The sequence below is a fragment of the Melozone crissalis genome, unplaced genomic scaffold, assembly GCF_028551555.1.
Source record: "Melozone crissalis strain CALT ecotype California unplaced genomic scaffold, PUWL_Pcris_2 ptg000013l_1, whole genome shotgun sequence".
NCBI classification, from domain to species: Eukaryota; Metazoa; Chordata; class Aves; order Passeriformes; family Passerellidae; genus Melozone; species Melozone crissalis.
The window spans coordinates 34,648,201-34,662,838 of NW_026535791.1; the positions used below are offsets into that span (position 1 = coordinate 34,648,201).

At 43.8% G+C, this 14,638-nt stretch overlaps 1 protein-coding gene across 2 annotated transcripts in view; it reads right to left on the bottom strand.

The window, feature by feature from the left end:
• Positions 1 to 13,289, bottom strand: part of ABCC4 (ATP binding cassette subfamily C member 4) — a 141,720-nt gene extending 128,431 nt beyond the window's left edge. The window contains exons 1-2 of one of the 2 annotated variants that reach the window (XM_054272042.1): positions 13,204 to 13,282; positions 124 to 234 (exon numbers count right to left, since the gene is read on the bottom strand). In XM_054272042.1, coding sequence (XP_054128017.1) covers positions 124 to 234; positions 13,204 to 13,277 — 185 coding nt within the window. In that variant the 5' untranslated portion in view covers positions 13,278 to 13,282. Of the gene's footprint in view, positions 1 to 123; positions 235 to 13,203 lie in introns of both variants that reach the window. The other variant, XM_054272041.1, reaches the window with a different exon arrangement.
• Between the last annotated feature and the right edge of the window lie 1,349 nt (positions 13,290 to 14,638).

Genomic DNA, 14,638 nt, shown 5'->3' on the forward strand with positions numbered 1-14,638 from the left:
CTTTACAATAACACCTTTTAATTTTAGAATAGAAATAAAATTTTTACCTTCTCCAGCATTAATACAATAAAAGAGAACAACTGTGCCTTCCAACCCAAAGTATTCTACAATTTTTCTCCTTACCACTGCAACTCCTCTCCAAGCTTCTCTGAGGAATCTTCTGGCATCACTTTATACATGTCATCTTCTTCAAGCTTCCGTTTATGGCCGGTAATAAATAAGGGATTCAACCACCTAGTTAAATACAAATTATTAGTAAACTGACCAGCAGACCAAAAGGAGTAACTTCTTTACATATTAATTCTTTTATCCCTTTCTTTTCCCCTCCTGAATCATTCAACATCCACACATTTCACTGCACTTATATCTAAGAATTAAGTCAACCCCTATCTTGCAAACGGGAAAGCACTTCCCACTTCCTAAATCTCTTTATAACACCTTACTCCCAGGTATCCAGACAGCCAGCATAACAAACCTTCTTGGCCCTAAGGGAATTGTTTTCTCACAGTGTTTCCTTACACTAAAGGAAAAATAGCATTCCTTTAAATATGAAGGGGAAAAAACTAACTTAACCCAACTATTAAAATACTGAAAGCTGTAAATTAAATTGTAATGCACACTAAAAGACATTTTTTGTAACATTTACTTGAGGAGAAAAGTAGCTGCTATTCAACTGACATCTTGACAAGTATTAAAGGTCAGTAATTTAAAGACAATCATTGAAATGTAAAAATGGGAAAACAATGGGTTATTACCGTACCTTACTCATGTTTGGAAACATAAACAGAAGGACACTGACACGGTGCATAGGTTCAAGAAAGGAAAATAATGCCTAACAGCTCAGTTTCCTCAGTGGAAAGATTCCTAAACGCTCAGTATTTTGCGAGAACACTTTGAAGACAAATTATAGTAGCAGTACTGTAGATTTGCTGAAAAACACTGTATTTTGTTAGATCAAATAGGCCAACTGTCAGGGAACAGCAAGAGTAGATTTTTATGCACCTGGATCCTTCAGTCTGAAATACATCAGGGCACTCCAGACAGTTCCAGTTGTGCCCCACAGAGCGAGGGTTGTATGGCATAAAGCACAGAAGTGACCAAGTTGTCCATGAGATGGAGAGAAGAGGAGTGACATGTGCAAAACAGGAATGGCTTAGCAGGAACAGTGGAGTTAGGGAACTTGCAGTTTTCCATTTAGTTTGTCTCTGCTGAATTGGTGCTATTTTGTTTCCAGGAGACATGGATTTTGGCTCTAAGGCTTTTCCTACAAGTACTTTCTCAACTGGTTAACACCATCAAAATCAAGAAGTCAGGGATCTGTTTTGGAAAAAATACTCTTGCATGCAAGGCAAGCTGTCTGTCTGATCTGAATTGCCTGTGAAAGTTCTTAACTGCTGCTTAGTTTCTGATACCTATTTACTCCCCAACTTCACCAACACAGCTCTTAAAAGAAGTGTGATGTGCTGGGTGAAGCATGTTATTTTCTTTAAGATCTACATGTGAGATTCCAAAACTGGGGTGGTTTACAGTGAAGGTATTTGTTTATTCACACCACAACAGTGGTTATGAATACTCATCAACTTGCTCTACATTTCTTGCTCAGGCATGTTCTAACTAAACTTTGTATACACTGGCTTACGAGAAGGTTGTTGGCTAGTTTTAGAGAGGGTGGATGGGCAGGCAAAACCCTAGAGAGGAGCACAGAGAGTTTCTTCAAAGATAGCACTGTTGTAAAAACCTTTTTCCCAGGCTCCACGGCACAACTGCAAGTAACAAATGGGATTATGTAGTGTTGTTCCTTCACTACTTAGCATGTTAGCACAGTGTTTTCGTGACTCATTCTAAAAATTAAGTCTCTATCCTTAGAGTAGCACCTTTGATGCCTAACAGCCCTTTTTAAACTCTTGGAGCAAGTACTGAAGATTTGTTTATGTGAGCTGTTAACTCCTAAATGCATCTTACAGGTACAATTAGAAACAGAAAGGACTTGTCAGACAAGTCTGTTGCTGGGACTTTATGGTTAAAAAGCACCAGGGCCCAAATCACTACCACAGCTTCCCCACAAAAGGTCCTGACAAAAGGTCTCAAATACCAACTGCTCCAGCCAGGGGCAGAACTTCTGGCTGGTTTGACACAAGGAATCTGCTCCATTGAAACATGTCTTCTTTGGCCTCAGCTCTTGCAGACCGCAGGTGAAAAGCAGGTATGAGGCAAATAACCCCAAAGCCATTCAAATAATTTCTGCCTGCTGGATGAGATAGCCTCTGTTTGCTCCAGGACAAGTAGGGAAAGAACAGCAGACTTCAGCTGAGGTCAATACCCAGTGTTCCTCCTCTTGAAACATCAGTATTAGCCTAGGATGCATCCATAGACAAGTCACAGGTCTCCTTTCAGACACAGGCTAAAGTTATCTTCCTCCTAGCATGAGAATCAGGATGAGGCAGGCCTTTCAGGAAAATACAAAGGCTAAATCCTTCTCCCACCTATGGAAACGGTTGTGAGATTTCACTGGCTACTGCTGGCAGGGTGGTGAAAGGAAAACCAGTTCTGACATTTAACAAGGAACATAAATAGGATATTTATTACAGAATCACAGAAATGCTGGGGTTGTGTCAGAAGGGACATCTGGAGGTCAGATGGTCCAAACCCTTCTGCTCAAGCAGGGCCACCTAGAGCTGGCTGTCCAGGACAATGTCCTGACAGCTTTTGAAGATCTGCAGGAAGACTTCATAACCTCTCCAAGCAGCCTACAACAGTGCTCAATCACCCTCACAGCAAAGTGTTTCCTGATGGTCAGAGGGAACCTCTGGTACTCAGTTTGTGGCCCCACTGCCTCTGATCCCACTCCTGGACACCACTGAGAGGAGCTCGGCTCTGCCCACCTTCTACCCTCCCTTCAAGTATTTATCTACACTGATGATACGCCGCGTATCTTCTCCTCTCCAGGATGAACACTTCCAGCTCCCTCAGCCTTTCCTCCCAGAAGAGATGTTCCAAACCCTTAATCATTGCTGTGACCCTTTGCTGTGCTCTTTCCAGCGTGTCCATGTCTCTCTTGTACTGGGGACCCCAGAACAGGATTCAGGGCCCCAGCTGTGGCCTCAGCAGTGCTGAAGACAGGTACTTTCTGCAGGCAGCAGAGCACATAGAGGGAAACAAAAGACACTTTAGAAACAGACTTAAATATACCGTCTTAAAAAATAAAAACAATGCTTTTAATTTTACTCAGTAGAACACCATTCCTCTTCTTACACTGTTCAAAAAACCACAGGCAGGCAACAGGAAGAATAATGCCTTCTGCTGAAGGCAATTGCTCAATCCTGATAGCATTTGATTCCACACTACAGCCAAGAGCAGCACGTGCTGACCACAGATGTGCAGTCCACTGCAAAGTAACCTGCTGGAAGGCAACACTCTCAAGTGCACAGGACTGTAAGAGCCATCCAGTTTAGCCTTGGTCCTTAAACACCCAAAACAACTTACTGATGATATGCCCATGTCCACTGAGGAGTTCTTACAGCTTGCAGTAAATCCCTTATCCCATCTCCACACTGTACCTACAGTGTGAGTGAATTTGAGAAAGATTTAAGAAGCAGAGAGATGACAGTGCAGGCTAAAAACTGCCAGAAGTCTCAAGGCTATTAGTTCTAGTGAGACCTAGTGCAACTTCAGGGCTTCTCCCTTTTTTCCATCAGTTAAAACCATAGCACTGAAAAGAGTAATATATTGCACTACAACCTATGTTAACATGAAAGAATCAAGGAAAACCAATCCAGAGTAAGCAGAAAACTGTAGCAATTCATTTTGTGACTCATTTGTTATAATGGACAACATGGCAAAGACTCAGCACAAGCCCACATTTCCGTACGGTTAGGGAAAAAAAATGTATAAAAAACTCCAGCAATTTAAAAATTACCCATTGTTGACCTTTCTAACTAGTGTTCCCCAAAACACCCATCTTCAAGAGCTACTGCTATGAAGATCTCAGGAGTAAAAAAGCTTTTAACAGTGTGTTGTATTAGCAGAGTATAGTTTAAGACCTTTAGAAGAAGGTTAAACATTTTTCTTTTCAATGATGGTTAGTCCTTGAAGGGCTTTTATCCCAAGAATGAGCTCTTCTGCAAACTCTAAGTACAGCAAGAAGAGCTTGAGCATCACCATTTCACTGATGCATCCTGAACTTTATGCTGGAAGGTTTACTTCCAGACAGAAGGCGTAGCACATGCCCCTATTTAGTCATTAATGCAAAAGTTTCCACCTGAATGCCACATGCAGATTATGCCCTGTGGAATTCTCTGCAATCACAGCAGAACTGAGACCAACCTGTTTCACACAGCCCGCTGTTACTCAAGTCACACATTTGTAACCCACAAAAACCAAGCAAGCCCTTCTCTTTCCTGAAGGCTCAGTTACATTAGAGTGCTGTCAGAGGACTGCTAGAGGAGGCTGACAAATAAAGCAAAGGCCTACATAAAGAACATCCCTGAAACCCCACCATAGCCATAAAGGAAGACTACTCAATAGACTGGTATGTCTTTTGTCAGAACAGAGATCAGCTAACACAGATCTCTTCAAAGAGTATTAAAACCTGCTTACAAAAAAAACCAGCATTTGTTATGAAAACAGAACCTGTGCAAATTGCATTATTCTTTAATAAGAAAGCTAAAATAATAACCTAAATTAAAGAAATTGAGTAAATATATAGACAGTCATGCAAACCCCTCCTCTCAGCCCAATAATGGGCTCAATACCAATCTGTTTTATTGGAAGAAGAAGAGGAACAACATGCTGGGGAGGTAAGACTCACACCGCCTTTCTGTATTTCTTTCTGAAGAACTTGTTCAACTTAAATAAAACCAGGACTCCTTAGTAACTGTCTTTACTTTTCCCAGGTACCCTCCTGTTCGCTAGGAATTTTGAATTTATTTTTTTTCCTACACATTCTTTCATTTTAGTTACTCTTTTAAAACACAGGGTTCACATGATGCCTTTCAAAGAGCTTAGCCCAAATTCTTCCTAGCATGACCTACACAAAAAAGTGTGAGAATCTGTAAGAATCCTGAGTACCTTGTGTTCTGCTGGGAATGCCTCTGTTCTATCAAAACGATTAGCTGATCAAAGACATCAGTCTGGAAACATGCCCAGAATGAGTCCCTGGTACTGCCAGAATACTGATGTCACTTGGAATAAAGATTAAAAAAAAAAATTAAAAAATCACTCTATAACCTGGTGCAAACCCAGAGACAGCCAGCTGCAAAACAGTAAATCACTGTTCTGACCCCAAAAGGCTTTTCACCTCTGCAGCAATATCGTGGGCACTGATAAAAAAAGAAAGTGATTCATTTCTGAACCAGCAGATACACAAAGACCACAATATAAACATTCACTTCCTGCATTTCCCTACTCCTGGGCCCTGACATTACACACCCTTTAAGATTACAACACAGTCAACCAGCCACAATTTACTTGGTTGGTCGGGAAAAGTCCAATTTTTAGCAATTGTTAAGAGAGCAACTCCACCAAGATACTGGAAAGCCTCTAAGATTGCAGAAAAAGCTAAGACAGTGTTTGCTTACTCTCCTAAGAGAAGTCATTCCCTTCTTCAAAGACGGCATGAAAGAGAAACAGGCTCTGCTATCCAAAAGGCAGCATCATTAAGGCTAGTCATGCTATTCTGCTTCATGCATGAAATAAAATTTCCTAAACAAGAAAGCTTGTAAAGTAGATTTCTTATCATCCCAAAATAATTTCCTCTCAGGCAAGGCAGAAATACATTACAGACATGTATATGAAACTAATAGCAGTGTCCAGCTCAAATGGTTCATTAACACAGGGATGGGACCTGTGTTAATGTACAGGTAAAGTACAGAAGTACCTGCTGTACCTCTGGGTTTGTATCATGTCCTGATTGTAAATACTCAAAAAAGTACCATTCTCACACTGCAGAGCAGGCTTGCAGGGCTTTCTAGAAACCCAAGCATACATTAAAAGTTCTTCATTAACTGATAAAGTCTGTCAAAAAACATCAGCCAAGAAGTATTTGCAATTACATTACAAAGCTGAGACAAACAAAAAATGTCCCAAGATCAAAAGATGTGTCTGTAAGGGCCCTGGGTGCACCCACAAGCCTCACTTGCCTTGACCAGCCCCACAGCAATCACCCCACAGTCAGTCACTTGCATAGTACAGTACCTTCCTCTGCACAAGTGCAGAATTTCTTTCTCAGCAGTTTCACAAGAGCTCCTGCTTCACACCATAGGACAAGTGAGAAAAATCAGACTACACAAACTGCTTGCCTGATTAGGAAAATATTTTATTTGTAATAATAAGAAGAAGTTTAATTTCTGGATAATTTTACAGCACCCAGTCAAAGCCACATCCAGTATGCTCTCATCAACTAATTCCTTAAAGAGGTGGTTTACGAACTGCATTTTCCCCATTCCTCTTAAGCTTATTTGTGCATTACATTACAAGCATCACCTGTTTACACTCAATGTCCAGTTATTTTTCAACAGTTGCACAGGAAAGTCTTTGTTTACTCAAATTCTTCCATAACACTAGGATTTTGTCTCCCTTGAGCAGCTTGGAAGCACTACTTCAACAACTAAGCTGCAAAGTAACACATGTTTTTTTCTCTTTAATCACCTACTTTGGAGATGGCTTTTCTGATAAAATAAATGGGGTTTTCCCACAGGCCATTTGGATACTAATGCACATTGCTTATTCTCCCTGGCTCACCCCAGGAGTCTCCCTCTTCATGGTCCTGTTCATTACCCACATTTGTGATCTGACACTACACCAGGAGTGCAATTCAGCACTGCTCTGTGCTTGCTCTCAGTCCAGAGGATCTCTGCTGGCTTTCTGGATGCACAGAAAGAAGGACACACAGACACTGAGAGTCTCCACAGTTATTCTGAAAGAATTTATAGATACCCTAGCAACAGTTTGTAGCCATCATGTGATTTTTATTGTTTTTAACCTCTCCATTCCATATGTTCATCCATTCTCATTAGTAAGCTGCCTTCTCCCACCTCCCCTTATGAAGGCAGCTGTCCACAAGTAATAAAGTAAACAGAGTAAGTCTGGTATTTCTTCAGATGCTTTTCAACTGTGTTTTGGTTGCAACTTCCCTCCCCAGGTTAATGTGGATTAAAGAGCAGCTTTCCTCATTGCTTACAGAAGGAAAAAATAGGAATACAATGAAATTACTTCAAAGCCATATTAACTCAAAAACGCCCTTCAGGCTTCCAGTTTCAATACCAACTGTATTAACCTTTGATACCCAGCTCCATCTCATCTTCCAAGCTGCTGCTTTTTCCACAGCACAGTGTGAGCAGCTAAGCTGCTGAACATCCACTTTCTGATGCTGACAGTAACACAACTGGTATTTGACTACATTTATTGCAGGCTGTTTTCATACTGTTTATCAGCCAGGTACAGAATTACCTTATTAATCTAGCATACTTCCCAGTATTTCAGACAGCAAGAAGAAGCACAGACATGGCAAGAAGAAGGGGGGAGCAAAATTGCAAACTAACATTTTCTGCAGGCCTAGAAGCAGGGAAGAGAGGAGTGGCATCACCTGTACCTGTGGCATTTCAAAGACTATCATTAAAATATCAGCAACCACAGGCCAAGAAAAATACCAAAGTACCAAAGATTTGATGTAAAGGTCTGAAGATTGTGACTTATAAAAAAAAACTTCAGTAGTTACTCATTAAAGAAGGACCTAACAGTGGCAATTTCTGTATTAAAATCCTTTCTGACAAGCAAGGGAAAGAGGGAGAATTAAAATGCCCTGTGACTTCCCACTGTTATTACAAGTGGTACAGTGCCAGGGATACAAAACAACATAAAATAGATGACTGGTCTTTTTTTGGGAGTGGAAAACCTTCCACTCCCAAAATCTAACTGGGTTATCTCCCTCCTCCACTCTATATATGGCCTAGTTTTCTAGAAGCAGGATAGGGAAATTATTTTTGCAAAAGAAGACACAAACAGCACCATGACATAATCTTAATTTTGAAGTTTTGCAGGAATTAGAAGACATTTTATCTCATAAATTATACAGCAGGCCATACATAAGCATTCCAAAGGCAATAGTCCGTGTTTCATTATACTCTTAACAGTTCATCTAACTGCATATCTAAGCACAGATATTTACAGGAGATAGCAAGTGCTAACACTTCAACAGTTTATACACACTTGTTGTAATCCATATAATCTATTTAGCACTCTTTATCCACATATTTTAACTTTACTAGCTCATAAACAATAATTTTCAAGTATTTTCTTTTGCATAATACAGACATCTTGCAAATAAACAGGCAAAACTTAAAAATAATGCAGCAGTTCAGGAGAACAAATGATTCAAATTTGACAGCAGGACATTAAATAACTGATAAATGAACAAACAAGACCTTATCTTTCAAAAAAATTGTATGTATGATCCTCAGTCTTTCTTCATCCAGGAGAAAAAGAGAAGCAAGTGTGATTTCCATCTCAGGATACAGAAAATGTGTTTTCTGTTTATCTATACTGAAACTGCTTACATATTTCTTCAGTTTCTTACAGTACCACAACTGTCCTGCACCAGCAGGTGAATAAATGAACTTAGCTACCTCAAAGTTCTTTATAAAGTAGCATTACCACACAATTTCAGGCACTGACCATGGGAATTCACCAAATATCAGGCAAGATCCCAGGCAAGTCACAAAGTCTGATATTTTCATGGTAAGTAAATGTAAAATCCTCACACTGTTCACTGACACAGTAAAGAACACAAACCAATTTTATTGGTGGCACTGCTGGAGTCCAGTTGAAATATCCAAGAACAATGATGAATTCTTTCCATAACTTCTTTCAATGCAAGGCAAGAAACACTTGAAGACAGATAAGCAGGCAATACTTAGACTGCCTGAGAAATCTAGTGAAATCAGTCAGTGGCTTTTCCAATTCTAAACCACAGGGAGAGAGAGGAGGAGGAAGTTAAATAAGGTGTGTAGCTATTTACACTTCTACAAGAGAAATCTGTGACATGAGTACATTTGGTCAGGCAAGCAGCTACATACTGCACAGTCCTCACTCAAAATCCTGGGACTTACATGTCTTACCCCATTCAATTCACACTTAAACCCAAAAATTTAAGATTGTTTTTTACTCTTCTCTTCCACTGCACTTCATTCTCCCCAAAGTACACATGTAGTAAGTAAAAACAATGCTGCCAGACACTAACAGGTCTAAAACCAGTCACTGACTTATTCCTTGGAGTAACAACTCTGTAGATGTCTTGCTGTAAGCTTTCAGATTACATTTTAATGCTCTTATTATAATGGCAATTGCCACATGTCAAGTCATGATGTGAAAAGGCATCTAGCCTGAGGATGATGACAGTGCTCAGTGCTCCAAAACACCCAAAGACTTCTCACAGTCATGGTGAGTCCGTGACAGATAAGTAATTACTGTTATTATTAAAATGAAGTAAAAAATTTGTATGAAATCTAGAAGAACTTTAACTTATTTTACTTCTCTGCACAAAAAAATGCTGGATACTCTTTCCAGGGTGTTCCAGCTTGCCTTTCTTCTCATATTATTGACAGCACAAAGGTTATCGAGTCTTTCAAAAATTTAATCATACCCTATGTTTAGCAACTTTCCACTGAAGTGGACTTGATGTCCAAACAGCAGAATGCATAAAAATTCAACTGCTGTATAGAAAAAACATATTTAGTAACTCAAGGGAACAAGTGCTCTGAGCAAATAAAGATATACTTCCTACTTCATGAACATGCAAGATCAAAGATGACTTAACACCCAGAAAGGAGAAATATTCTTACTCTCTTAAGTTATTAATTTAATAATCCCCACCACCCACATCAGAAAAAAAGATGCAAAAGTGCTATTCTCAACTGCATGGGGGCCTATAAGGCTTTTTCAATTCCTAAGCTTTCTACAACTGAATAGCTGTTTAAACATGAAAAACACAGCTGAATTCTCTCTTCCTTGGGCAAACCTTAAAAAGAAAGCAAACCCTCATATCCATCCTTCAGAGTCCTCATTCTCACCAGCAAACTGAGCCAGCAATAAAAAACCCAACAACCTAACAACATAAATTAAGTAAATCAGAAATACAAGCCCTCCAAGCTATAAATGAAATACCAGTCAGGGCTTAAAAAAGGTTTGGTAGGCATGGAAATTGTGACTCTTGAAAGTCAGGAGTTACAATAATACCTGAAACATCCAGAAAGCCAATGTGGGCTTTGATAAACCTCTGCTAATACAGCTAATTCAGTGAAAGACACAGAAAACAAGAATATTTTGCAACTTCCCCGATCTTCACACTTCTGTCATGAATAGTTTTCATTCTTGTAACATTACACAAGGGAAGCATTAGAAAAGTAACAATATTAGCACAGACTCCAGATGCTCCTCTTTCCCATGAATGTACTGCTGGAGCGTTTAAGGTTCATCAAGCTCATACTTGCTAAAGTCACAACCCAAAATCAAGAATACAAGCTTCAAACAATGGAAGAAGAATGTCTCTGCAGCCTACACACTCATTACCTGAGATTTATAACTCAATGAAAACATAACTTTTTTTCTCCCATGAGCTTGATCCTGTTTGCACCAGGCAATAATGTAAGCTTTTATTTTGTACCACAGGCAACAAATGGGAGGGTGGTTCCTGACAATGGCAAAACTGCACTTTTGGAGAAAAATATAAACAAAATAAAAATAAATTAAGGACCTTTGCCCAGCTCCTTGCAATGCTGTATTTTACCCTCATTGACAACAAGCAGCCAATGCCTGGAATGTGGAGAGCAGAGCAGGCACACAACCATAGGGTGGTGGCAGCTACTACTCACAGGATGGCCCTCCTCAGGCACTGTTCTCCAGATGAAAAAATCTCACAATGTCCTGTGTGAGACATCAGCGAAAATGAAGCAGTACTCACACAGATAAGAGATGCTACACTCGTTGTAGAAAGGGAGAGTAATTTTTAGAGTTACCCTTAAAGTTAGTTTTATAGCTAAATGAGAGGGTGTTTTAACATTTCCTGGATTTTATGCAAAACTGTATTAACTTGCAGAAAACTGACAGCTCCTGCTTATTCAATTTTACCCACTTGTCTTCTGCAGGCTGAACAGTGGAGAGCAGTGACGGTATCATTTCAGCTGAAATTTTCACCCAGAAAACACTAATGCTTGTTGACTAATATACCCATGTTAGATGTGATCACATGCACCACGGGTAACAGAAAACACTTTAGAAGGCTATTTTCACTGCTGTGAATTACACTGCTATAAAAGCCTGAGAAACAGCACATTGGGCAAATTCTAAAGCTTTACATGCTCCACTAAACCCTTTTCCAACGCAGAAGCCCTATGGCTGTACACCAGCATCTGACAGTGAAGTCTCAAGTCCCAGTCGATCTCTGGACTCTGAGCAGACCTATCATCCCCCAAGCACAGCCTTCCACCTTTTTCCCTTTGCAAAGTAAGAACCTAAAAACACCTCTGGGGTAAAAGCAGCCTTCCAAGTGCTTGTCTAAAACTAGGGAAATTTAAGGTACTTCAATGTTGCTGTTGAACGCTTCTCTGCAATACATGCAGAGTGATACAGAAGGCCTGAAAAAAAGAATGGTGCAAGCAGTCAGAAAGCTGACTATGAGCACTGCATGCCTCTTTTTCACATCTAGCTGCGTTGGTTTTGGCAGAACTACCAGTAACACCACAAGATTCCAGCAAGGGAAAGGGAACAGACCAAAAGCAGTCCAGGAATGCTACATGGCAAACTTAGGTTCATCCCATTCTGCTTAGATTTCACAACAAAGCTGTTTCCAACATAGGCATCCCTGGCATTAAAGTCAAAATGCTGAACACAGGGAGTTCACACAAGCATAAAAGCTGCCTTTTTATTATTACTTATTTAATTTCTTTCTTTTTGCCCATAGTGCCTCTGAGGACATAGCCTTGACTGAAAAACATGTTTCGTTAAAATTTATCACGGTTTTTAAAATCCCCCTACCTTCCAAAGAGGACTTCTGCACCTGCTCAGAGTTGCTTATAGAATCAAAGAGTTTTTGTGTTTCAGAGGCTTCCAAAAAAAGAGTTTCACCTGCCATGCCCTCCCTTCCTTCCCACTCCTCCACCACACATGTGCACCCTGGTTCAGGCTGCAGCAGGTGAAGCAGGGTAAGAGCTTTCTCTGGAAGTGCTCTTCCAAATGGGATCTTCAAGGACAAACAAGCTTGGTGCTCTCTCGTTTTACTTTGCACATGTTTTCCTACTACAGTTCAAAGCAACTAAAATGTTGAGCTGCAATTCCTCACTTCTTTAAGTACAGCTATGTACTCACGCCGAGGTCCCCACTAGCTAGTAAGAGACCAAGCTCTACTCGGGGCTGGTAGCCGTAAAGTTTGTGGCAACACGGCCAGCCTTCGCTCCGTGAGCCCCCAAGCCCCTGCGGAGCAGATGTGCGGTGAGAGCAGCCAGGATGCTGCCCAGCCATCCCTTAGGCAGCCATGCGGGGCAGAAAGCGCCTCCCTGCTGCAGGGCACAGCCTCACGCCTCGCCGGGATGAGCAATCCCTGCCCGCGACCCGTTATGCAAACGGAGAAACAGAACAAAGCCTGGGAGCAGCCCTGCACCGGCAGCAGGGCTACCCGGCCAGGAAGCAGAACACGCTGCGTCCTCCCCGCAGCTACCGAGGGAACCCAACACGTGCTCGGGGGAGCGAGGGGCCCGGCTGACCGCTGCCGTGCCCGAGACGGGCGGGCCCCCGGCTGCGCCGCGCCCAGACCGCGGGCGGGGATTATCGCGGCCGCCGGGTTCACCTCAGGAGACCCCAACCCACCTGCGAGCCGGGACTGCCCCGGCCGGCAGCGCTGACAGCCGGGCCCGCGGGGGCGGGCGGCAGGTCGCGCCTGCACAGTCACTGCCGGCAGCCGACGGCGCAGCGGGGCAGCGCCGGCCGCCGCTTCCCTTCGCCGCTCGCTGCCTCCCGCCCGCCGCCGGCGCGCCCGGGCGCTCCGGGAGCCGCGCTCGAGTGCGAGCCGGGCAGCTTTAGCCGGGGCTCGGCACTGTTGAGCGGCCGGGAGAGGTGAAGCCAGCGGCGCTGTGCACGGCGCCTTCCCCGCCGGCGGGCAGCCCGGCGCCTCGCCTCCGGCGCTGCCCTTCCCCCTGCCCTCGCCCGGCCGCTCACCAGAAAAAGAGCCGGGAGCAGAGGTTGGCATCCTGCAGCGGGTTAGGCTTCTCCTCGCGGGGCACCGGCTCCATGCCGCCCGCCATGCCGCCCCGACCCGCCCGGCGTGCGGCGAGGGCGCAGGACCACGAGCGACTCCCGCGGCTGGCAGACACCACCGCTCCGCCGCCGGCCGGCGCTGTTTCCGGGAGAGCCGGCACCCCCGCCTCGGCCCTCCTCCTCCTCCTCTTCCTCCTCCTCCTCCTCCTGCCGGCCGCCGCAAGACGCCTCCTGCCGGCCCGGCCTCCCCGCGGAGCCCGAGAGGTGCCGGGCAGCGCCGGGAGCCGATCGCGGGGGCTGGCTCCGTGCGGACCGAGCCTTCGCCGGGGGGGCTCTGCTCCGCTCGCCCCGGTTTGGCGCCTGTGTGTGCCCCGTGCTGATGGAAAGCATCTCCTCGGTGCACGCAGCGCCAAGCGAGGTGCCCACCCGGCTTTTTTGGACAGAAAAATCCGCCGCGAGTCAGCGCCAAGTCAGGCTTAGCGGGACCAAACGCCGCCAGAAACGCTGTCAGCGCTCCTTCCCAGATGTTGCATATTCTTCTATTAGAAATCGAAAACCAAACAAAAAGAACAAAGTTTAGGAGAGGTTGGCGATACATTATAAAGGAGCTAATTAATTTCAGGACGTGGTGCATCGCTGAAATTGGCAGTTCTCAAAGGTTCAGCAAGTGATCAGCAAACTCCCCTCCAGTCATGGCCTGCCAAAGGGACCCTGATGAGAAGGAGTAGTGAAAACTGCAAGGAAAACAGAAAATATGGCACATGTACCTGACGTAATCAAAGAACTACTAATCTCTATGGCAGAATGATTCCCTGCCATGCTGTTATTTCTCTGCAGTGTCTAAAATCCAGGATGGCAGAGGTTGCAAGAGACCTCTGGAGGTCAGCTGGTCCAACCCCTGCTGCTTAAGTGCCATGCCAGGCAGCCTCAGAGTATCTCCAAGGATGGAGACTCCACAGCCTCTCTGGGCAACCTGTGCTAGTGCTCAGTCACCCCCAGAATGAAGAAGTGTTTCCTGGTGTTCAGGTGGAATTTGCTGTGTTTCAGCCTGTGCCCATTGCTTCTGGTCCTGTCGCTGCACACTACAGAGCAGAACCTGGCTCTGTCCTCTTTTCATCAGTGTACACACTAATAAGACCCCTCTGAGCCTAGTCTTCTCCAGGCTGAGCAGTCCCTCTCAGCCTGAGCAGCTCTCTCAGCCTTTCCTCAAAGGAATGGTAACTGGAGTTCCTTCATCATGCTTGTGACCTTTCACTGCAGTCTCTCCAGTATGTCCATGTTCCTCTTGGACTGGGGGGCCCAGAACTAAATGTAGGACTCCAGGGGTGGCCTCACTTCTGAGCAGAGAGGAAAGATCGCCTCCCTAAACCTGCTGGTAAATACTCATTCTAATGCA